Genomic DNA, 26,156 nt, shown 5'->3' with positions numbered 1-26,156 from the left:
AACATGACACTGAAGGTAAGTCGAGGCACTGAATACACACTCCTGCAGAAGGACTGAAGCGTCGACTTTACTCAAACATGAGAAGAGGGTTTATCTATTCGTTTTCCGAGTCACGCGTAATTCAATGCCTCGACCCTTACTTCTGCAAAGGTTTCGATCACCTGAGACAAGAAGAATTATATTTAAGACTCACCACATGCAGTTCGTATTTGGGATTCGGTGAATAGACTCAGAAACTCCCTGTTTAAGGTCTATGGTTAATCTCTAATGTTTTCAAATTCAATGCATATTTTGCCCTTACTTCTATTGGTTTTCGATCACCTGACACAAGAAAATTAATTTAGACTCACGTTCAGTTCGTATTTGGGATTTGGTTAGACTCGAAATTCCCTGCATATCTAAAAGACTAGGATGATGTTAATCTCTACATGTTTTTATAATTCAATGCATATTTTTTCCTTCTACACTGGTTTTCGACCACCTGAGACAAGAAAACGAGTTAATTTAGACAGGTACAGTTCATATTTGGGATTCGGTTACGCTGTCAAGTACCTGCACATCAAAAGATTAAGAGGCTGTACATCTACGTATCTGTACCTTTCATTATGTCACTATTTAAAAATCACTTCACGCTTTCGATTTACAAATCATGCGAGTTATGAAAAAGACGAGATTTAAAGAACTAGTTTATGGAAGCACCAAGCATACCTGCGGTGTTAAACATATATCAATTCCGGGCTAAATTAAGAATGCTCTCCAAGGAAACCTCTCTCTGTTTTTCTTGGCTGTTACTGCCTTTCAACTTGATTGTTTCGCCATTTCTTCATTCCGAATTGCTTTGACATACAAGAGCTAATTACCTTTCTTACCGGTCGTTTACCTCTGACAAAGTCCTCAGTATCAATTTTCTCAGGTTATATTTCTTAAGATTAGCGAGGTCAAGATCGTTTAAACCAAGGCAATTATCAAAACAGGTTTTCTCGATTTGTAAGTTAGCTTTCATCAACTTCGTCGTCTATCAAGAATCGGGAATGTGGAATTTACTTTGAAGAGGATCTCGTCCTTATTTCTTATACTGTATAGCGTTTTTAATATAATAACCCAGCATTTCTGTCCCATTAGAATCATTGTATTTTGTCTCGAGCAACACATCAGCTATTATATAAAGATGGATGATTTGTAGCCATTCATTTGTCTTTTTTTTCACTACTACAGTCAAAACCAAAAAATTTTACTGTCACTGAAGTTCGTTATCCAAGTTAAATAAAAATTATATTTTTCTGACAATCGAAGAGTACTTCAGTCTCGCAGTTGCCACACCTCCCACCAGCCTACATTTCAAAAATATTTCATGAATCCTCAAACACAAATCTTACGCAGTGATGTTTCACTTATGGCCGCCACTAACGTTCAATTATACCTGCTCAGTCAAAACTGAACCCACTAACGTGCAGGCAAAACTGCGTAGGTATAACTGAACGCTAGTGGGTTCAGTTTTGCCTGCACAGGCCGACAGTACAGGCATAACTGCGCAGGTATAGCTGAGAGTTAGTGGCGGCCTTTAAAGTTGAGTCTACCCATACAACTTTGAGCAATGTTTCATTTACCTGATCTCGCTCGCCTTCACCTCTCCATCCATTCCTATTATTCATTTTCAAAGTCAGCCTCATATTTGCCTTATTTGTCGTCAGATTCATTTCTAGATCACGTTCTTCTTTCGACCATGCAAAACAGTCCCACTGTTTAGCAGGGTCGGCCGCTCGAGTCAACTTTCTCCATCTATTTCTACTCCTTGCATTTCTAGGTCACCTCCCTCCCTGCCTAATCTCATTTACTTCATTATCTATGTTATCCCCATTCTTGCCTTATTTCTTTTACCTTCTTTTATAGGGCACCCTCATCCTGGCTTCATTTGTTTCACCTGGTTTTACAGGTTACCTTCATCTTGACCACGGTAGCAGTGGCTATCGCCGAGAAGCTCCCCGAGCACAAAATACCCCGTTCCTACTCTGCCCCAACCCCAGAGCCTGAATACCCCACAGTAAGACGCTACTTCCTTTTTTTTTTAATTTGAGAAAAATTTGTTCACTTATCATTGTTCTTATTCAGCAGTAAATAATAGAAACGAGGTTACAAAGTACTTCGTCTTTTATAAAATGTTTTCGTCTAACCATAATTTCTAAAGAGATCTGTTCATTAAATCAATTTGGCGTTAAAAACGTTTCGATGAAGCATGAATACGAATGCAATGTTGCTTTAAAGCTCCAAATCCCTTGTTCTCAGTTCCCAAAATTATTATTAATAAGTATATATGTATATGTTGATTTCTTAGCTGGTCTAATTGTTGTTATTTTCACTTTTATCTTACTACTTTATTCCTGGCTTATTTTCACAGTTCTTCATGATTTCTGTGAAAACTTACCTAACAAGTTAAGTGTTTTGGCTTTATTAAGAATAACTATAAACATAACATGCTTCTTGTTCAGGAACCCCCAAAATACGCATACAACTACGACGTGGTCGATGACTACTCTGGCGCTAATTTCGCAGCCTCCGAGTCACGTGATGGCTACAAGACTGTAGGAAGCTACAAGGTTAACCTACCTGACGGCCGAGTTCAAACTGTCAAATATGTGGACAATGGTAACGGTCTGGAAGCCGAAGTCACTTACGAAGGAGAAGCCAGATACCCAGAATACAAGCCGGCTCCTACGTACAAGAAAACTGTTGCTGCTCCTGCCCCTAACCAGGTTTACAAGCCTGCTCCTGCTCCCGATCCTGTCCCCGTCTACAAGCCCGCTCCTACCCCTTCGTATGCGCCTGACCCTGTTCCTGTCTACAAGCCTGCTCCAGCTCCTGCCCCAGTGCCGGTTTATAAGCCTGCTCCTGTCTCGGCATATAAGGCTGTTTCTGATGAAGATCTTGACCCTGAACAGTTCCATGTCCCAGTCTATACAACTGCTGCTGCACCCGCCACAATCTATAGGCCTACTCCCGCCCCTGCTCCTTACCCTGTTCCAGTCTACGAGCCTGAGCCTGCTCCAGTGCCTAGGCCTGCTTCCCGTGGTTCGTCTGGCTACAGGCCTCCTGGTGCCAACACTGCTCCTGTTTATGATCCATCTGCAGTTCTTCTGCAAGGGCCTCTGTACCGACCTCCTCCAACTTTATATGAGTGAAATCAAGGATATTAGTTCTCTAAAATGGAAAATAAACATCTAAACATTTTAATCTATTTTTGCAATGAAAGAATGAGGTTATAGTGCCATAGAATAATACTTTTAATATTAAAATACTTTTTGTCTTTTCCCCCAGAATTTTAGACTTGAAGAAGAGAAAAACTACAAGAAATTGAAAATTTTTGTCACAAAATAACAGATGCTTCAAATGCAGATAATATATATATATATATATACTGTATATAAATATATATATATATATATAATATAAACATATATAATATAATACATATATATATTATATATATGTGTATGTATATACATATATATACATATATACATTATATCTATCTATCTATCTATCTATATATATATATATATATATAGTATATATATATATATATATATATATATATATATATATATATATATATATATATATATATATATATATATATATTCTTTATACAAAATGCACTTGCAGGAAAGGTAGACAAAAATTCGGAGTTCACGCATTCATTCGTCTATTTGTCAAGACATGAACACAGTAAAAGAAAGGAGAAAATGTTACATTACATTTATCTTACAAAAAAATACATGAACAAGCGTAAAGATCAATTATCTAATTGGTAGTTTTTTTATGCAAAAGTTGATATTACGGTAAACATTCTTGTCAAGACTTTTAACTTTTGGTTATTTCAATATTTCACTTTTCATTATCTTTTAACCTTATGAAATCCCAGACTGAAGTTCATATTGTTAACATTATCAATGAAACACCATTTTATTTTTTAGTCTGTTTATAATATTGCTTGATTCATACAATGTTGTCGTATCTTTCCAGTTTATTACGTGACATTCGTCTCTTACATGAATAAAAATGCCACTAGATTCGTTACCAGTTCGTACATTATAACGATGCTGGGAAATCCTTGTGCAACAAGATTTTCCAATTTGTCCCAGCCTGTATACAGAATAAAATGTACACATCCTATGTCACTTTCTTTGAGTTTGTTCTTTATAAGAAACAAATCTGATACAATTGTTATATTTAAAAACGTTTATGATAAATCCCTTCAGTAATTTAGGGATATGGCAGAATTCATTTTAATATGGTAAAACTAAAATATTTTCACTTTTAAACCCCTTCTTGGCCGCTGAGCCATAAAAATACTTACTTACCTTCCTTGGTGCAGCGTCTAAAAAATAAGTTGGGGAACATAACATTTTACCACCTGCATAAACATTTGAAATGTCTTCCTCCAATTACTCTTGCTCACTTTTTCCAGGGCTCTAAGGAGCTGCTATCAAATAACGATAATTTAACAAATGAATGATGGTTAGAGAAATAATGCACGTATCCATCAATTTAAATTGAATTCAATTGCATACAGAATTTAGGCCAAAGGCAAAGCACTGGGACCTATGAGGTCATTCTGCGCTGAAACGGAAATTCACAGCAAAAAGGTGTGAAAGGTGTAACAGGAGGCACACCTCGCAGTTGAACTATGACTCAATTGTTAGGAGAGGGTGGAAAGTAAGATGGAAGAAAGAGAATATGAAAGGATGTACATTAAAAGGAACGAAAGGGGTTGCAGCTAGGGGCCGAAGGCAAGCTGCAAAGAATCTCAAGTAATGCCTACAGTGCATCACATGAGGTGCCCTGACGGCACATCCCCCCCTTACGGAGTAAATTTGACTAAGATAACAATGAATTACTCTTCACAATGTGGGTTGTTGATGTAATACGTACTTTTGTACAACCAGCAATTATTGCAATTTTACGCTTATGTATTATTTTTTATAAGTAATGTGAATTCAGAATTTTCTTTCACTTTTCCTGCGAGTACATTTTGTATATTTAGATGCCACGGAACCAATGCGGTATTGGATAGATATTCTTTTTTTGATTTTAAAAATATGAGCAAAGGATCTTGATGTCGCAGAATTGTTAAACCTTAATTTGAAATTTTAACTTAAAAAAATTATAGCAAGTACTCTTCAACATTAACCGGAGGAATACACTGATCGCATGATGCAAGCTGTGGATTTTGTTTGTAATCCGCAGCATCAACTATAAATTTTCCAGAAATATTCTGTTTCGGACGCGGCAAGATTATACTTCGCGGTTTAACACAACCATCTTTTCATAGACTTGCATGCGTAATTCAAAAGTCTGAAGTGATTACATGGACTGGAAAAAAAAGGCGGAGGAACTAAAATATACTTTCTGCGTAACAAAATAATGATGTTTATGACGACAAGGATGAGAACAAATGGGTTTCTGAAAGTAAAGACAACGCCCGAGGTTGTTCGGTAACAGTTTACGGTCGCTCTGGAAAGTCCGCAATGTTAATCTTATGACGTCACCTGCTAAACGGAGGATAAAAATAAACTCCTAATATAAAGAAGAAAGAACCAAAAACACGTCCAGGCAACCAAATTGTGGGAACAATGTGAAAATAGACGCCATCTCCCCTGAGAATCTTTAAATATTGCTCTGGAACAAAACAGGTAATTAGAATTTTTTTCAGAGGCCGATGGGATCGGCAGCCCAATATCCTTCTTAAGGTCTCAAGGTGAGGATCGAAGTAAAAGAGGGAAAAGGAAAGGAAGAACGGAAGGGGTTTAACCCTAAACGTAAGGAAAGAAGTCGACAGGTTGGCACTTAGCAAGTTCTATCCAGGCAGTTCTTCATTGGAGGGGTGGGTAGAGCTCTCGGCCAGCACGCTGTTGGCCCAGCGTTCGACTCTCCGACCGGCCAATACAAATTAGAGGAATTTATTTCTGGTGATAGAAATTCACTTCTTGTCATAATGTGGTTCGGATTCCACAATAAGCTGTAGGTCCCGTTGCTAGGCAACCAGTTGGTTCTTAGCCACGTAAAATAAATCTAATCCTTCGGGCCAGCCCTAGAAGAGCTGTTAATCAGCTCAGTGGTCAGGTTAAACTAAGATATACTTAACAACTTCTATCTAAGCGTCACAGTTTCTTGATAAACAAAGGCAAATAACACTTTCCAACATCCCTCCCCTTCAACGACTCTTCTGTACGTCATAAACTCATAGTTTCAGTGTTCACGGTGCCTTTGAACAATCTACCGATTACGGTGGATATGTGAGAACTTTACAAAAGTCGACTGAACATAAATTTGAAACTAGTGAAAAAATATTAACCGATGTGAATCTTTGTTTACATGTTTGGCATCGTCGCTCTCAGTCAGTTAATAATAATAATAATAATAATAATAATAATAATAATAATAATAATAATAATAATGTGAAAAAACATCAATCAATGGACTTCTAATCTTAACCATTAAACCTCATTGTTCTCGGTCAATTAATAATAATAATAATAATAATAATAATAATAATAATAATAATAATAATAATAATAATAATAATAATAATGAGGAAAAGATATTAATCAATGGACCTCTATGCCTAAACATTAAATCTTGTTGCCTTCGGTCAATTAATATAATAATAATAATAATAATAATAATAATAATAATAATAATAATAATAATAATAATAAGAAGAAGAAGAAGAAGAAGAAGAAGAAGAAGAAGAAGAAGAAAAAGAAGAAGAAAAAGAAGAAGAAGAAGGAATACGTCAAATGAAGACTGTGAGCGCGATTAGTGGAAATCATTAATCTGAGGTTATATGCTTAGACATTTCACCTTTTCTCTGTCAGCTAATCGGTGGAAGAACCATTGTCAGAGATACGACCCCAGTGGAAAAAAAAAAGAAAAATACAAAATTGGAAGAATGACAAGGATCTCTATTCGAGCCAATAAAAGCGCAGTCATTTACGCTTGCTAAGTGGCCGTGACCTCCTGAGACCCGGTTGGTCTATTAAATTCCTTAAATAAAAAAAAAGGAAAAAAAGGCAAGGATGAATGAGCGTGAAAGAAAAAAAAAAAAGGAAAGGAAGTCAGAAAAAGCTGGGAGTGGCGTCTCACATAAAAAAAAAAAAAGCGAAAAGTTGAGTGGAAGAAATGAACGCCTAGAAATTTATTACGAGGTATGATGACTTTTATAGTGAAAGGATCGATGCCACTCGGGGGCAAATTGGTGTTACGATTTCAACCTTCTTGGGATGTAAAATGATTGGTTTTAAAATGCATTTAAGTTTAAAAATCTTGATTTTAAAATGCATTCAAGCAATTACATTCTCTCTCTCTCTCTCTCTCTCTCTCTCTCTGTGTGTGTATGTATGTATGTGTGTATGTATGTATGTATGTGGTTTATTTGTAATTTCAAAGAGAAAGGTGCCATTTTTTGTGGATCGGCACAATATCCTAAATCTGTTTCTACATCAAAAGTTTCAAAGCACATCCCAAAAAGCATTGCCACAAAAATACTGTTCAACCCAGTAGGATTTTACTAACTGTAACTGTTTAAATATGTTCGCTGTATATTAATAATCATCATGATTATCGTCTGCTTGGCAGTCAAATTATTACTCACCCTTGAGCATGCGTACATTCCCACGAACGAGCCAAATGGGTCAACATTTCCCACCACAATTTCCAGCATGCAAAAAGTATTGTACAATATGGATCAAAACAAATCAGCCAACTAATGAATGCGTAAAGAAAAGGCTGAAAAATCACTAGGGGAATGAATTAGTAGGTTTAGTGAAGCACTTAGAATTAACCCTCCTGATCACGGTCCTAGACCGAGCTCCTGATATTAACAAGCCGAGCATCACGCAATTCACTTGTTTTATCAATGAGGAATGATTTCAGTCCCCGTAATTACAGGAGCGATACACTCAGGTCTTAATTCTATTATGAACTCGTGAGAAAAGGCAATAAAAAAAAGTTACAAAATACCCAACAAAACATATCATTGCAATTTAGATGACCGGAGCAACCGGTTACCTGAATCAAGCAATACCTCGTTCCTGTTATCAAGCACGTAATACTTTTTTATTATAATTCTCTTTTTGTTATTCTATTTTCAGTGCCAAGCGACTTCCAGCAACGACCGAAGGTGAGGAGGAGGGGAAAGTCATTTTGGCAGACTATAAAGGGCGTGGGCCCACTCAGGTCGACATCATTCGACCAACATGTCTCTCCAGGTACGGTAGCCCGGTTGCGGTGGAACAGACCAGTGTTTAAATTTTGGTGGTGCTAGAATTGTGGTCAGTTTTAGTTGCTTGTGACTCTTTGTGCATGTGCATGTGTACTAATATATATATATATATATATATATATATATATATATATATATATATATATATATATATATATATATATATATATATATTTTATACATTATATATACTTATATTTATATTTATATATATATATATATATTATATATATATATATATATATATATATATATATATAATATATATATATATATATATATATATATATATATATATATATATTAATGTGTGTTGTTACAGAGAGAGAGAGAGAGAGAGAGAGAGAGAGTTCGCGTACGATGTTATTTAATTATACGTTTTATTTATTTTATTTAGTTAATCTCACTACATTTGATAATCTGCAAAACATGGTTCGATACTGGATATTAAACATTTTACGGTTAATGAAAAAAATCGCTTTAAACTAACTCAACAAGAATAACAACATATAATTTTCTCAATGTTTTTCAGATTACAGAAACATAACTAATCTCATGTACGAGACAAAAACAAATTAATTCTCCTATAAACATTGTGCACCGTTATTGTGAATGAACAGCCAGTGTATGTGTGTATATCCGAATTCTGTGAGCGTGCAAGCGTGTTCAGTTTTCATTAGGGATGTTCACGCTATGCTAAAATGACTCGCTTAAATGAAGCTGTATATAGAACCGTTCACGTTGTAAGACTTACATAAAGCTGAATATAAACCTGTTCACGTTAAAACTCTTAAATGAAAAGGAACATGACCCGTTCACGCTTAAACTCTCTCTTAAACTAAGACTCTTAATTGAAGCTGTACACTGACCCGTTCACGTTAAAAGACTCTTAAACGAAGCTGCATATAACCCGTTCACGCTAAAACTCTTAAATGAAAGTGAACATAGACCCGTTCACGCTTAAACTCACTCTTAAACTAAGCTGTATATAGACCTGTTCACGCTAAAACCCTTGAATGAAACTTAATATAGACCCGTTCACGCTCAAATTCTCTCTCAAATGAAGCTGAACACAGACCCGGGTGCACTATAAGATTCTTCAAGAGAAGCGGAATACAGACCGCTGACGCTCTATGGCTCTCAAATGAAGCTGAATGCAGACCCGTTCACGCTAAAAGTCACTCTTAAGTGGAGGTAAATACAAGCCCATTCAAGCTTACAGACTCTCCTAATGAGGCTGAATGCAGACCTGTTCACGCTAAAAGACACTCTTGAATGAAACAGAATATTGACTCATTCAAACTCAAACTCTCTTAAATGAAGCTGAATATAGACCCATTCAAGCTCCAACTCTCTTAAAAGCTGAATATAGACCCATTCAAGCTCCAACTCTCTTAAATGAAGCTGAATATAGACCCATTCAAGCTCCAACTCTCTTAAAAGAAGCTGAATATAGACCCATTCAAGCTCCAACTCTCTCAAATTAAGTTGAATATTGACCCGTTCACGCTAAAAGACACTCTTGAGAGAAGCTGAATACAAGCCTATTCACTCTCTAAAGACTCTCTTAAATGAAGCTGAATATAGACCTGTTCGCCCTAAAAGACTCTTAAATGAAGCCGAATATAAACCCATTCAAGCTCTCTCTCTTAAATGAAGCTGACTATAGACCCGTTCATGCTAAAAGACACTCTTGAATGAAGCTGAATACAAGCCTATTCACGCTCTAAATCTCTCTTAAATGAAGCTGAATATAGACCTGTTCACGCTACAAGACTCACTTGAATGAGACAGAATACAGACCCATTCAAGCTCAAACTCCCGTTCACTCTCTAAAGACTCTTAAATGAAGCTGACTATAGACCCATTCACGCTATAAGACTCTTAAATGAAGCTAAATGTAAACTCATCTTTCGAATAACCAAGAAAAGTCGAAACTCTTTCGGCAAGTGTCTGTTCATTTGAAATCAATCATTCTCCACGAGTCTTTAAAACAATTTCCATCTGAACGCAGATCGCCTTCGTCTTCGCCTCCCTGGTGGTGCTGGCCTTCGGCGACCGTGCCCCTGTTTACGGAGCTCCTCCAACCTACGCCCCTCCTGCCTATGCCCCACCCGCACCGAAATACGTAGCCCCCGTCTCCTACAACGAGCCTGTGTACCCTGATGTAAGGACCTGAATTCAGATGAGTTTTCTAGTACCAAATAACAATGATTCAAACTGCCCCATACACCAATATTTAGGGATCCTCTACCTTGTAAATAGCATATGGAATCATTTTTATTCTCCCGTATCAACATATTCCATTTTTGGACATGAAGAGTGTGTTGTCCCTTCTTATCCCTTAGACTTTATCTTTAATTTAACAGACTCTTCTAATCCACAAAACTGAGCTGTGACACTTTCCCACCTCATGATACAGGAATTTAAAAAGGGCATGATTTTGTTATAGATATTTGTATGAAAAGTTATATTTACGTAGATTTCCTTAATCAGTATATTCTCTTCATCTGGTATGCATTAACTGATGACGATTTTATAAATAAGTTGAATTATTCTTTTTTCCAAATGGCTACGATAATTACTCGAACAGTTCAGAATTCTTTCTTGGCAAAAATGGAGAAAAAAAAACTATCAATATATTATCATACTTACTCAATATAAAACATACATCCACCGATCGATTACTTTGCAATCGCCAATGATAAGGAAAAAATGACTCTGCGACTATATCTTAATATATTATCATACTTACTCAATATAAAACATACACCCACCGATCGATTACTTTGTAATCATCTCACTGACAGGTGCTATTCGTATCAATCAATCACCGTATTAGTGAAGGAAAAACCTGTTTCTGTTTCTAAATATTAACCTCCTGTTATGTGTATCTATAACCGAGTTATTTTAATTCTTAGGCCACAAGGCATTGCATAACTAGTGCAGATTCCACAGCTAAGGCCAATTTTCAAGCAGATTTTACGGTCAGGGGAAATTTTATCGACATAGCAGATTTTACAGTAAATGCAAATTTCCTGTTATGGGCAAATTTTTCAGTCAGGCCAGAAGATATTACATAGCCAGAGTACATTTTATACCCAAGGCAGATTTTCTGAACAGGGAAAACTTTTCTGCCATGGAAGACTTTACAGTAAGGGTGAATTGTCTCTTAGCGTCTTTACTGAGGATCTTGTACTCTGTCTTCCATGCTACAGGAACCCCCCAAATACACCTTCAACTACGGCGTCGCCGACAGCCTCGGAGCCAACTGGCCACTCGGAATCCACGACGGCTACAACACCGGGGTAGCTACCGTCAACCTCCCCGACGGACGCATCCAGACCGTCACTTACTACGACAACGGCGACGGCCTCGTCGCTGAGGTGACTTATCAGGGAGAGGCTCAGTACCCCGAATACGCCCCTGCTTACAAGCCTGCTCCCTCTTACAAGCCAGCTCCCGTCCCAGCTTATGAACCAGCCCCGGCCTACTCTGCTCCTATAATCCCAGCATACGCATAAACGGATCAAATTACCCTAGAAAATATTATTTATTTTTACGAGGTTTATTATTGTTTCTGCTCTACTCTGCAACGTGGCTTGACGGATGATGACACGTGCCATCGAATAAATATTTTTATTTATTTTCGGATTTTTACTTGGTTCTTTTCACTATTCAGTTGTCTGAACAAATTTTTTGGGGCAACCAAAGGCCTCTGTGTACCTAAATCTTGCAGAAGGAAGTTAAAAAAAAAAAGGGACTAGGGACTAACTGACCGTGGAATCTTAAATCGTAAATCCACTTCAAGAAAAGGGAAAGATTATATGGACGGGGGAAAATACATGAAAGGGAGAATTTTATATTGTTTGATAGTCAACGAACCAAACCACTATGGTAAGACCTACATCCGCATCTAAAAATAAGACTTTGTGACCAACAAGGTGCTACGAAGTCAGGCAGGAAAGAAGAAAAAGCACCTCCACTCTCCTAAAATGGCTAAAATAGTATTTGTCAGGAAAAAGAAACCAATTTCCTGATGGTGGAAAAAGTCCAAAGTTAAAACTGCTACTGATTTGGTCCTGTAAAGAAGGTAAACAAAAGATTCACCATCATACTCCAGAAAGGGATGGTTAACAGGGATGAAGAGAAGAGTGCACAGCACTGAAATAATCAACCTCATTTTCTCATTAGGAACTGTACTGTATTTAAGAAAATTTTAAACGTTTTGAACACCTAAAATGTTGAAAGTGGAGAACTGATTTCATGATCAAGTTATACAGTACAGGAAGTGAGGAACTGAAAGGAAGACTAAAATCATGAACAGGAAAATGGTCTTGATGGATGAATGAACATGTAAATTACATACATCCCGTTCAGATATGATCTAAGATTTCCTGCATGCAATTGAGTAGACGAGGTAGGTTATAAAGCTTGACAAAAACTTGAACAGTAAATCACCCCCAAAAGATAAATACTCTCTTTACAAATTGGTGTTGCAATTCTAAAAGTACGGAGTTTGGTTAAGTCTTGAAAAGACCTTTAAGGTATCATGAAAGGCAACTTGATTTTCCAAGGCCTATTATAACGATGGTGACCAGAGAAAGCTAACAGGAAAGGAGGTTCCCAATAGGTTTTGCCTTGAGGACACCATAGCGATGAGAACAGAAAGTGTCCGATTACAAACCTCTTAGAAATTTACGATCAAGTGAATTTTAAACTACTTTACCGACAGCAGAAGTAAACAAGTGAAAAGTGCGCGGAAGTTTCTTCGGCGCAATCGGGTTTTCTGTACAGCCGCTAAAGCGTATAATTAAGGCCACCGAAAGGTGGTCTCGGTATAATGTTGTATGAGCCACGGCCCACAAAACTTTAACAACAGCCCGGTGGGGGCCTGTCCTATATCGTGCCACAGACACGACTATGGCTAATTTTACCTTAAATAGAATAAAAACTACTGAGGCTAGAGGGCTGCAATTTGGTATGCTTGATGACTGGAGGGTGGATGACCTACATACCAATTTGCAGCCCTCTAGCCTCAGTAGGAGGGAGAACAAAAAAAGTGCAGACAGACAAAGCCGGCAAAATAGTTTTCTTTTACAGAAAACTAAAAAGGTCGGGCGAGAATTTCACAGGGAAAAGCCAGTCATCTTTCTCCGAAAGGATATCATCTGTGTTAAAATATAATAAGTTAATATTAATACACAGTGATATTGAAGAAAAGTTGAACGGCTCATTCATTATTTCGTGCTTTGCAACACTAACCACTCCCTTTGATTTCTATATTTATAGTAATCATCTGACACTCCTTAGCCACCATCATAACACTACCGTACCTGATTCACAGTGGCATAAACTCACTCTCTCTCTCTCTCTCTCTCTCTCTCTCTCTCTCTCTCTCTCTCTCTCTCTCTGTCAACATCATGTAAGGAAATAAATAGGAATACTACAGAATAAGGAAGACTACACCCATGCACTTCTGTAACGAACTTTCGACTCTGATTTCTTTCCAAAAATCATGACCAAAATGAAACGCCATGAATACACGTCGACAGATTACGTTCTGAGCGTTATTATCAACATTATCAAAATCATTTTGCTTCTTTCTTTATTTACGGAATAATGTGATTCAACAGTGTTCTTTCTTAAAAATAAACTGCCTTCTCTTTGTAAAAAAGTATAATGGTGACTGGTTAATATCATACAACCATCAGTTAAATAAAACACACACATTCCTTCACTTAACGACATAAAAAAAAGAACTGACTGCGTCAATAAAGATCTAAAAAAGTATTACATATAATTGCTGGCGTTTCGGTCCACTGGCCGTGAGAAAATGTGTGGTTAAACGAAGGCATCAATTTTCTCACTCTGTTTTTTTAATTCTCATAAAAAAAAAAATCTTAAGAAATAGGAGACTGTTTAGACAAGCATTAAGTTCGAAGGCAGTAAATGGCATGTTCAAAAATTGACAAGTTAAAAAAAATATTCAACTGCTATTTTCCTTTAAACGAGACAGGATCAGAAGGCAACAATTTATTTACATTCGCCTTATTTACACGGGAATGTGATTGCAAGTTAAACGCCCTTGTCTCACCCCACGCCCATTCGGAAAGAGTAACCTCCGCCGGTCTCATGGAAACTTTTTGCGGTCTGAAAATCCTCGTACTCTTAGCCTACTAAACTAGCGATTAGGGCACCTTGTAGCTGAGAGAGAGAGAGAGAGAGAGAGAGAGAGAGAGAGAGAGAGAGAGAGAGAGAGAGGTATTTGATGAATTATTTCCAGACAGTGACGATTACCCCGTCGAGGTCCTTACATTTTCAACTTTGTTATAACGGAATTCATTTTGACGAAGCACAGATCCTTCATGTCTGTTATTTTGATCTAATCTCTCTCTCTCTCTCTCTCTCTTTCCATCCCCGACTTCGATTATGTACATAATTCATTGTTTACGGTTAACAGACACCTTCTGTATTGTAAATGAAACGTGTACACACAATTATCAATTATCCAGTAAGGGAACTGAGAACAGGTTCCTCGGGTGTGAACTGAATGTGCTACTGATTAAACCACAAACAGAGAGAGAGAGAGAGAGAGAGAGAGAGAGAGAGAGAGAGAGAGAGAGAGAGAGAGAGAGTCTCTCCGTACGCCTATCCTAATAACAGATAACATTTACTTGATAAATACTGTACAGCGTTATAACGAAGGTGTTCCCAATTAAATATAGCGAAAATACCGCGAAATAAAAACTTGCCTGTGATATCCAAACGTTACAAGCATGATGGGATAAGAAACAAAGTTTACTAAGATGTCTAACTGAACTATTTGGTATTACAGTCAACGAGAACCCTAATCAATTCTAATAAATAAAAGGATTTGCACCATAAAAAAAACAATAAAATTGAAGAAAACATTTTGCGCAACAAAAAATTTTCATAAAAAACCTGAACACGTACCAGTCACAGAATGGTCCGTACTCGAGTACAGGGAAGCATTTCCATTGCTTTCTCATTAATGTCTTCAAGCACTGCAAATATTACGATCACCAAGGACGTCCTCCAACTCCCGTTTTTCACTGTTAAACTACCGAGCAGAAGCAATGTCTGATGCAGTGCGTATAATAAGTAGTTTTTTTAATTGGGAGAAAAAACAGCGGCCAAGAATATAATGCTGAGAAAAACGGGGAGGAAAGAAGATTAAAGATTAGGAAATGTACCAAACTGTAAATAAATTGCAGGTTTCGTGACCATGATGTAAACACGTTCCCAGTAGACGCGACAACAAGATGAAAATGAATGAGTCGCAGAATTAGAGGCAAAACTTCGCCATTATTTCTTCCTTGAGGTCCTTCTGAAGATGATGCAAACGACATATGAGTGGCTCCGGAACAGGTATGTGCACTGGTTACACTCATAATATTTCTGACAATGGGGTGCCCAAACGCAATGCTCTTCTCGATTCTCTAATGCTTTTAGACAAATTACTTTGGAAAACCTTGAATCCTAATTTTGGCAATGAGGAACCATCCCTCCTAGTCAGGGTCAACAGTCAGTAATAATGTAGGCCTACTACGATCGTCCATGAAAAAAAAAAAAAAAATACATTACCAGCAGAAGCATGATGGGATATGAAACGGCGTTACTAACTTTTTGAAAACATCAAAATAAAGTATTTTGCATCATATTAAACAAAACCCTTAATTAACTCAAAGTAAAAAAGATTTGTGCAATAAAAGAAATAAGACTGAAGCAAACATTTTGTAAAAAAAAATCATAAAAATACTAAAAACGTACCAGTCACAAAATGCTGTGAATTTGAGTAGGGAGAGGCATAACCACTGCCTTCTGATTAATGTCTTCAAACTAATATTAGTATTACGATCACCAAGGACGCCCTCCAAAAAAATCCCGTTTTTGACAGCAATGTCTGGTAAAGTACGTATAGTAATTTTTTTCTAATCCAGAGAAAAATTAGCAAAGAAGAATATAATCTTGAGAAATTAGGGAGAAAAGTGCATTAGAGAACAACGAATTTACGAAACAGTAAATAAATTGCAGGTCTCGTGACCGTGATATAAACACGTTCCCAGCAGACAGACGCGACAAATAAATGAAAATGAATGACCTGCTGAGTTAGAAATATAACTTCGCTATTATTTCTCCCTTGAGGGCCTTCTAAAGATAATGCTACAGAATGATGAATGGCTCTAAAATAGTTAAGTGTGCTGGTCACGCTCACAAGATCTCTGGAATGGAATGGAACATAGAGGTTAGGCCAAAGACGAAGCACTGGGACCTATGAGGTCATTCAGTGCAGTTAAGTGTACTGGTCACGTTCACAAGATCTCTGGAATGGAATGGAATGGAATATAGAGTTCAGGCCAAAGGCCAAGCACTGGGAACTATGAGGCCATTCAGCGCTGAAAAGGAAACTAAGAGTAGGTATGTTTGAAATGTGTAACAGGAGGAAAACCTTTCAGTTGCACTAAGAAATAATTTTTGGGAGAGGGTGGATAGCAAGATGTAAGAAAGATATGAATGGAGGCAGAGTAAAAGGAATGAAAGCGGTTGCAGCTAGGGGCCGAAGGGAGCTGCAAAGAACCTTTAGTAATGCCTACGGTGCACTCACGTGAGGCGCACTGACGGCACTTGACCCCGCTACGGGGAAAAGATCTGTGTAGAGTAGCCAGGGGCAATGATCTTTTGACTCTCTAAATATTTTTAAAGGCAGTTTCCTACTGAAAGACCTGGACTCCTAATTTTGGTTATAAAAAAACCCATCCCTACGATCGTCCATGACTTCATTAAAAAAAAAAAAATAGTAGTAAATAACCAGCAGAAGCAGTGCATTAAACACCGTGTAATAGTATAATGTGCTATGCGGCAGAAAATGATAAACATCCACACTCTTTTCTCGTGGGTGAGAATATCTACCAAAGACGAAAACAACATTACAGTATAAAAATCAGATTTACCTTTCCCACTTCAACGATATATTAACGAGCGCATAGCGGACATGGGAGCCACCCGCCATACTAACAGCAAGCAGTGGGAAAAAAGGGTTGGAGCTTCATCGTAATTCCTTGGGAGTAGAGTGAAAATAACGAGGAAAAATACGGTACGGATATTACACGATTCCGCCGCCTTGAAGGTCGCAATTTTAGGTATGCGCCAAGCGCGTGTACGTAGACGTTCCGTTCGACATAAAAATTAAAAATTAAACTGATATTACAAAATACAAAACGACTAATGTATTGAACAACTCTTGTATATACACGAAAATATACTAAAACCTTGCATGTCTGCATGTGTATTATGTATGTATGTATGTATATATATATATATATATATATATATATATATATATATATGTATATATATATATATATACACATACATATATAATATATACATATATATATATATATATATATATATATATATATATATATATATATATATATATATGTGTACTGTACATATGCATATACACACATATATACACACATATATATATATATATATATATATATATATATATATATATATATATATATATATATATATATATATATATATATATATATATTTCTATTGAGAATCTATTCATTCATTCGCCAAGGTCTATATCGGAAGAGATGCACGTATTATACCTTTCAAAAAATGTATGAATATTTATGAACTTAATGACTGACAATACATAAAAAAAAAAGAAACCACAAAGCAAGTTCAGTAAACTGGAAGCAGAATTGAAAGCTTGTAAAAAAAATAATAAAACAATTTTTTTTATGCAAGGATTTGCGAACAAGCTAATGTACAATAATGAGACCACTAACATCAAGGTAAGAAAATCAACGAAAATACGTTTTTATCGATGTGTATATTGTTTAATGGGTTGAAAAACGAAGGAATGGAATGTTACATTTTTGCATTTTTAATGACACAAAAATCAAAGAACGTTGTATTTTAGATAGAGGTTCAACTTCTATGCTCCTCTCACTTTGCAAAAATCAAACAACTGTATCAGTTTTGTTAAGATTCTTCACTAGCGTAAAGATATTTTTAAGTGTTTTAGATTGAGTTCCAGGTTGGACTTCCTATGCTCCTCTCACTTTGCAGAATTTAAGAATTCTCACAACAACTGATCTTTTTTTTTTATCAGTTTCTGAACAAACGTTTGAATTAAGATTCTTCACTAACGTAAAGATAACAACAAAATGAGTGGACAGAATGCAACATTAAATGCCTTGTCAAACATAAATTTCGGCTTCGTGTTCAAGACAAGCAACATCACAAAATAAATATAATGGAAAAACATTCACTTTTCTTGTAAGGTATATATCAAATATTGCAAATGCATTTGTTCAAACTGTTCTTTTTTCTGAACAGTTTTATATGCATGCTTTATAACAGTGCATGGAACTGCGTACTTTTTCACTATAGAGGAATCCATAACTTTTTACTAGAGTTCACGAATGTGCAAGGCGATTAAGATCCGCTAACCTGCATGAATTGCATGACTGACAAGACCTTCCACAAATGCAAAACACAATACCGAAAATTCCAAATCACAAATTCTACGCCTGCCCAAGACAACGAATTAAGACATTCGACAGTTTCGAGTAAGGTGTACACAGCCCGATCGTGAACTTTCTGTGGCCTCAAATTCCAATTCCTCAAGAATGCAGAAGAAGAAAAGGAGAGGAAATTCGGGCGGCGAGAGACCCGGGAAGACCCCGAACGTGACAATGTAAAAGAGAAGCTAATGACTAACGAAACCCAAGAAAAGCACAGGGTGTTGTTCGGAAGGTCACTGCCATCGGAGAGACAAACACGGCAATTTGTACGTCTCGAAACATTTCGTCATGACATAATGCACGAGCTTTTTCCATCCTATTTAGAGGAGCTTGGGACTTTCATTGACTACGCGATTAAACAGACTTCGAAACAGCGCACAGAGCCGCTGGTGGGAGAGAGGAAAACTTCTGAAGGGCAAATGTAATTTCTATTTACGTCCTCCTTCTAGGTGTGACTTTCTCGAACATCACCTTTTATGGGAAAATGTAATCTTTTACGGTCAAGATACGAGACCTGCACGGCTGCCCTAATTGAGCTCTGTCGCTGTTCAAAAAGTTCATGGATTTTCGTTCTCAAATGATGAGAAACCTGCCTCTTCCAAGGATTCAGGAAACACAGAGGAATACAGAGAATTTCTCCTTCTGGAAGTGAATGGTAGGAAAGAATGACGAGATTTATCGGCTCTTAGTCTCTGTGAAAATGCAGAGGCTGTCGTTTATAATGTACCATTAATATTTGCAATAGATTACATTCTTAAAGAACGAACCGGGAAGCCATGAGCTTACATAGCGATCTTCAGTAAAACAGAACACTAAGTAAACAAACAAAAACAGCACAGAAAAAATACTCTTGAATGACAGGACAACAAGACTTTCGATTATTAAAAACAATAAATCAAAATTTACAAATAAGTGGTAAACCAATATGTATAATAATAGTAACAGATAAAAACAAATCAATAAAAAATAAAAGCCAAAAATAATAAATTAACATAAGAAAGTGTACTAAGACTAAGGCACAACCCAAGTTGAAAGAACATCGGTCGTATGGTGACCACCAGTTATATGGAATATATAGAATTTAGGCCAAAGGCCTAGCGCTGGGACCTATGAGGTCATTCAGTGCAGAAAGGGAAATTAGAGCTGAAAGGTTTGAAAGGTGTAACGGCAGGAAAACCTCGCAGCTGCACTATGAAACAAATGTTAGGAGAGGGTGGATAGCAAGATGGAAGAAAAAGAATATGAATGGAGGAAGAGTAAAAGGAATGAAAAGGGTTACAGTTAGGGGCCAAAGGGACGCTGTAAAGAACCTGAAGTGGTGCCTACAGTACACCGCATGAGGTGCACTGATGGCATTGCCCCCTACAGCGACCACCAGTTATAATAAAATTACTAAATGACCCAGCTGCCATCAATAACTTCAATCAATTATGCAAAACAAAACGAGGTTAAGGGGATGATGAGTGATCTAAACTATCCAAAAAAAAATATGGTCGAGGGAGCAGTGGCTAAGTAGTCACGAAGAACCTTAGGTTAATGGCCAAAATAATACTTATAAAAAAAAATTAGAGCTGCTTAACAACGAGTTGGAGGTACGAGCTGCGACAACGATTATTTAAATATTTAGAATAAACCAATGAAAGCATTATTAGACAATCAAATTACATCACTAAATCTAGAAAAGGAAAATGCTGTCACAGATGGGATACTATGGCCATGTAATAAGAAGAGAGGAGGTGGAACCAATCAAGAGAGCTAAGAACATGCCAGTGATGGGGAGGAGGAGTGTCGGACGACAGCGGACCAGTTGGATGGATGTGGTCAGGGGGGGATATGGGTGAGGTGGGACTAGAGGAGGAAGATGCGAGGGATAGAAATAGATGGAGAAAGTTGACTGGAGTGGCCGACCCTGCTATACAGTGGGACTAATAAGGTCGAAAGAAGAAGAAGAAGAAGACTACTGTAGCTGACCGTGTGAAGAGAAATGGATGAAAAACAAAAAGACTATGTCGGATTACTCTAAATAGCCGAAAGCTAAGAGGAGGGTCTAGACTAGAAAGGGAACCAAAATACAGCGTGCTGGTTATCCATTACCCAAAGTTACTACTCTTTATTTGTGGTGATATTTCAACCAAGGCTCTGGTGTCATGATCAACCTTCGCCATAACTTAATATGGAAGGCGATAGAAAGTCTGAATTATACCTGCAATAATATATATATATATATATATATATATATATATATATATATATATATATATATATATATATATATATATATATATATATATATATATATATATATTCGTTCTGTATCACCTTTTCATCTCAGAACCTGTGGTCCAGGAGGTGTTAAGTTTCCGGTTCCCATCACATCATTATAGATACGGTTATTAACCACAAGCTCCTCTCCAACCCGGGTGTGATAATCCCCTACTAAGGGCAATGGACGCACATGTGGATATTATGAAATGTTTAATGAATTAAACCCAGGAACTAGCTAGTGAGCAAGTTACCTAATCACTGGACTGGGGATGCTTTCTCACACACACACACACATTATATATATATATATATATATATATATATTATTTATATATATATATATATATATATATATATATAGTATATGTGTATATATATATAATATATATAAAATATATATATATATATATATATATATATATATATATATATATATATATATGTAGGTGTTTAATATATAGACAGATAGAAAGATATATGGGTACAAACACATACTAAACACATATAATCACATATAAATATATATGCATATATATATACATACACACATACTCGCATGTATACGTGTGTGCGTTTGTGACATAAGCAAAGAGACGTAAATTTATATCCTGTTAAGAGTTTTATACATTACGCCCACCTTCCACAAACTTCCTGTCATCAGTTTACCAGTTAAAATTGTGTCCCTACCACAGTTAACTGAAGGGCATTTCCAAAATGCACACCCAAGCATCTTGAAAGCATTTTCCGGTGTGCCAAATAAAACTGACGCAGCGCAACTTCAGGCACCGATTGCGTCACTGCACTCGCAAACGCTAATCATCTAATCATGCGCGACCTTTAGCAGTGATTGAAGGTGCGAGGGAGACAGTTGGGGTGGTGGAGGAGGAGCGAAAGTCTGAGGTATATAAAGGCTGACGTGCAATGCCTGTCATCATCAAACGAACGCCATGTCTCTCCAGGTATATACAGTACTACATCATCTCTCCCGTTTTTTGTTTGGCCGTTCGGAAATCTCGCGATTTGTGGTCACCGTTTTCTTTCAAATGTGTGCTCTATTCGCTCACTGTCGAGGTGCCGTTTTCTTTTGCTAGCTGTTGACTAAAGAGAATCGCTGTCTCCGGTCATTATTACAAGTAATTTCATTGTATTGCATTCTGTCGATGAAGTCTAAAGTTTGCTACCTTTGGTCCGCCATATATTTTTCTTTTCATTCTGTCAGTGCACGTAAAAAAAATTTTTTTTTCATATATTTCATATAACATCGGAAAAATAAGTAAATTCTAATTTCATTCGATAGTGTTAGTTCTTGTGATTACTACGAGAGAACCAAGTTTTCAGCGTCTCACGGAAAATTGTTGAAAATTTATCTGTGCTCCTCCGGGGAAATTTACTAAATTACAGTTTCAATGTTTTGGTGATTTAGAGGCAGTTGTTACAGCTGTATCAGTAAGATGCAAAGTAAACAGTCGAATATCAATTAGATTATCTTGAAGGGTATCGCCGACTACGGTTTATCGGGAAAATTAAAAAATGTTCTTACAAACGTGTAATGATTCATTTTATATATATATATTTCTGATACACCTACAACGGTTTTCTTCCGTTAAATCAAAGGATATATTTTAAAAATTACAGAAAAAATATAATAATTCTAACATACACCATTTTCTCTACGCTTCTTGTAATATTTTTAAAAATTCACTTATCTATATGAAATAATACTAAAATATAAGTATTCAAATATCTTTTAACAAGTTACTTTGTATGGCTTGCAAAAATACCTTTGGTTAAAATGACATTATATTTGACAGTTATAAAATCAGAAATATTCGACCATCTTGCCCTTTGTGATCCAGATTACCCTCGTCGTCGTCGCCTGCGGGATCGTGTTGGCCTCTGCCGAGCTGCCACCAGCCTACGGCGCCCCTCCCTCCTACGCCCCTCCCGCACCAAGATACAACGCCCCTGTCTCCTACAAGGAACCCGCATATCCTGACGTAAGTTTCGTCCCTTACACACGGTAAAGGATGGAAAGAAAAAAGTAAGTGGTCGCAAAATTCCCTTCATGAGTGGTCACAGCATTCCCCATGGAAAAAAAAATCTAGTGGTCACAAAAACTCATTCGACAAGTGGTCAAAAATTAATTGTTTGAACTCAAGGATCCCCAGAGGTGATCACAATATACTTTCAATACAGACGATAGAGAGCTGGCAAGAAAAGAGTAAGTGGTCACATAAATTCATTGTGGTCGCAGATATTTCCAAAGTGGTCACAAAATGCCCTTCACAGTGGTCACAGCATGTCCCATGGAACAAAACATCTAGAGGACACAAAAATTCATTCGTCAAGTGGTCGCAAAATAAACTTTGAATTCAAGGGTCCCAAGCAAATTTACTTTAAATATTTACAAAAATCCCCGCCTCCATTGGTCACAAAAATAACTGAAGTTGGATTACTCCAATCTTCATTTTCACTCTGAACCTCCATCCTTTCAAGACATTCTCTCTCTCTCTCTCTCTCTCTCTCTCTCTCTCTCTCTCTGAACTTGCAGATGTTTAATCATGAGTCCATATCACTAAATACGCATTCTTACGTAAAATTATTGGGGATTTCATTTTTCATTCTGTTTGATTTTTTAATATCATAGAACAAAATACTGTAGTTGGAAATATTCGTTATCAGCTATTCTCTTAAAATTTTTCTCAACTTACTCTCTTACAAAATGCTGGTAAAAAAAAGTGAAGAGTAAAACAGTTTTCATAAACATTATGCTATAACGAAGAAAAAGGCGTGGCGTGTATAGAATTATCTCTCTGCAAATCTTACAAAGTCTGATCTTCCCAGCCAGTACTTTCGGCTTCCGGAGTCAATATCCAAAAAATTATGCTTCATAGCGTAACTAATCAAGTTACCTCATCAATGCCAGAACTCCATAAGAAAGATACTGTAACACTGACAAAAGGAATGGATATAAGTCAGTGATACTGGCTGTACAGTAGGTGCATGTATTTCTTAAGGATATTTAAACCGACTCGGCTTACAGTAAAAATGAACTTCCCACACATACACACACACGCACAGAGAGAGAGAGAGAGAGAGAGAGAGAGAGAGAGAGAGAGAGAGAGAGAGAGAGAGATACTATAACTACTCAAGCATGGATAAACATGCCATTCATGCAAACGATTATGCGTATGCCAGTCCAGTTTACTGTTACCCCTTACAGGTTTGAAAAATAAACGTACTTAATGTATTGAATATACTTTCATTCATGTGTCTATTCATGCAACAATATTCGTGACCCCTAGTCACAGCTTAATCCCTTATCCCTTCTTCTTCTTCTTCAGGAACCCCCCAAGTACACCTTCAACTACGGCGTCGCCGACGACTACTCCGGCGCCAACTTCGGCCACACGGAATCCCGCGACGGCTACAACACCCAGGGTAGCTACACCGTCAACCTCCCCGACGGGCGCATCCAGACCGTCACTTACTACGACAACGGCGACGGCCTCGTCGCTGAGGTGACTTACAAGGGAGAAGCCCAGTACCCAGACACCCCTGCCTACGGCCCAGCTCCCTCCTATAACCCAGCTCCTAGGTACCATGCCCCCGCTCCAACATACGCGTAAATGAAATCGACGACCCGCCGAATTTTCCTTCATGTCCTTCCGTTCCTGGTCCCCGTCTCTATTTATCTTTTGAATATGACACCTGTGAGCGTGCCATTAAAGATATATTTTGTGTAAAATAGTCTTTTAACTTCTCCTTGTAGCTGGATTCTTACAAAGAATTATATCTAAGGTTAACAGCTGTTATCGCTGAAGTGGGGAAACTATACGTAATAATCTGTTCTTGTGCTCATTATTGCCCAGAGATGAGGGTGCCACTCATTCTGATACCCCATATTCATCCCACTACCCCTTATAATATATATATATATATATATATATATATATATATATATATATATATATATATATATATATATATACATGTGTATATATATAAATATATATATATATATATATATATATATATATATATATATATATATATATATATATATATATATATATATATATAGCTGCATTCAATAGAAGCATTAGTTGAGTATTTGCAAAAATATTTGAAGAAAAAACCTGCAAACAAGAAATTTCCTTAAAAAAATATCATTACTGTAGTTTTTCTTCCACTGAGTTACTCTACGACGTAACAATATGGTAAACATCATCAATCACTAACTGTGCACTGGAAAATGAATATATATCAGGGACCTATTGACTAACCTGGAAGTTAAGTATACCTTAGTTTAACCAGACCACTGAGCTGATTAACAGCTCTCCTAGAGAGGGCTGGCCCGAAGGATTAAACTTATTGTACGTGGCTAAGAACCAACTGGTTACCTAGCAACGGGACCTACAGCTCATTGTGGAATCCGAACCACATTATAGCGAGAAATGAATTTCTATCACCAGAAATAAATTCCTCTAATTCTTCTTTGGCCGGCCGGAGACTCGAACTCGGGCCTAGCAGAGTGCTAGCCGAGAACTCTACCGACTCCTCCAACGAGGAACTAGAATAACCTGGAATATGAACCTTTTCCCCAACGAAGCACCAAACACATTTCCCTTGCAGATGATGGACACGAACACTAGACCACCAAACTTACTCATGTTTCATTCATCTCCTCCTTACTTACAAATGCGTAAATGTAGCATAGTTAATGTTTATATTTAACCTATATGAAAAACCACTGGTTAATTATCTAGAGCAAGACCACGTGTGAGTAAGTTACGTATACCTTAGTTTAACCAGACCACTGAGCTGATTAACAGCTCTCCTAGGGCTGGCCCGAAGGATTAGACTGTGAATTAAAAGAACAGAAGAGGGAGGATCATTCCAAAACTTGCTTAATTGGAGCCCTCTTTAATAATTCCAAAGTAAAAAAAACTAATAATAAAGTTCTCTCTCTCTCTCTCTCTCTCTCTCTCTCTCTCTCTCTCTCTCTCTCTCTCTCTCTCCAGACGAGATAT

The 26,156-nt window shown here is 37.1% G+C and overlaps 3 protein-coding genes across 5 annotated transcripts in view; 2 read left to right on the top strand and 1 right to left on the bottom strand.

Moving 5' to 3' along the window:
- LOC136834306 (zinc finger protein 888-like) overlaps positions 1-26,156 on the bottom strand; it is a 145,770-nt gene that overhangs the window by 103,143 nt on the left and 16,471 nt on the right. The window lies entirely within an intron of this gene.
- On the top strand, positions 4-3,258 carry LOC136834055 (uncharacterized). Its single transcript, XM_067096312.1, has 3 exons — positions 4-15; positions 1,841-2,041; positions 2,487-3,258. Exons 1-3 carry the CDS (start codon positions 4-6, stop codon positions 3,174-3,176), a joined length of 903 nt encoding a protein of 300 aa, XP_066952413.1. The 3' UTR covers positions 3,177-3,258.
- On the top strand, positions 8,248-24,890 carry LOC136834081 (cuticle protein 7-like). 3 transcript variants are annotated; one of them, XM_067096343.1, is made up of 3 exons: positions 8,248-8,267; positions 10,296-10,448; positions 24,468-24,890. In XM_067096343.1, the coding sequence occupies exons 1-3, from the start codon at positions 8,256-8,258 to the stop codon at positions 24,750-24,752; spliced, it is 450 nt and encodes a 149-aa protein (XP_066952444.1). In that variant the 5' UTR covers positions 8,248-8,255; the 3' UTR covers positions 24,753-24,890. The 3 variants fall into 3 exon arrangements, with proteins under 3 accessions (XP_066952444.1, XP_066952443.1, XP_066952445.1); XM_067096342.1 differs by lacking the exon at positions 24,468-24,890 and adding an exon at positions 11,500-11,927; XM_067096344.1 differs by lacking the exons at positions 8,248-8,267; positions 10,296-10,448 and adding exons at positions 21,983-22,082; positions 22,980-23,120 and having other exon boundaries at positions 24,468-24,883.

Source organism: Macrobrachium rosenbergii, chromosome 53 (assembly GCF_040412425.1).
Source record: "Macrobrachium rosenbergii isolate ZJJX-2024 chromosome 53, ASM4041242v1, whole genome shotgun sequence".
Classification (NCBI taxonomy): Eukaryota; Metazoa; Arthropoda; class Malacostraca; order Decapoda; family Palaemonidae; genus Macrobrachium; species Macrobrachium rosenbergii.
This window is presented reverse-complemented; position numbering and strand designations above follow the sequence as displayed.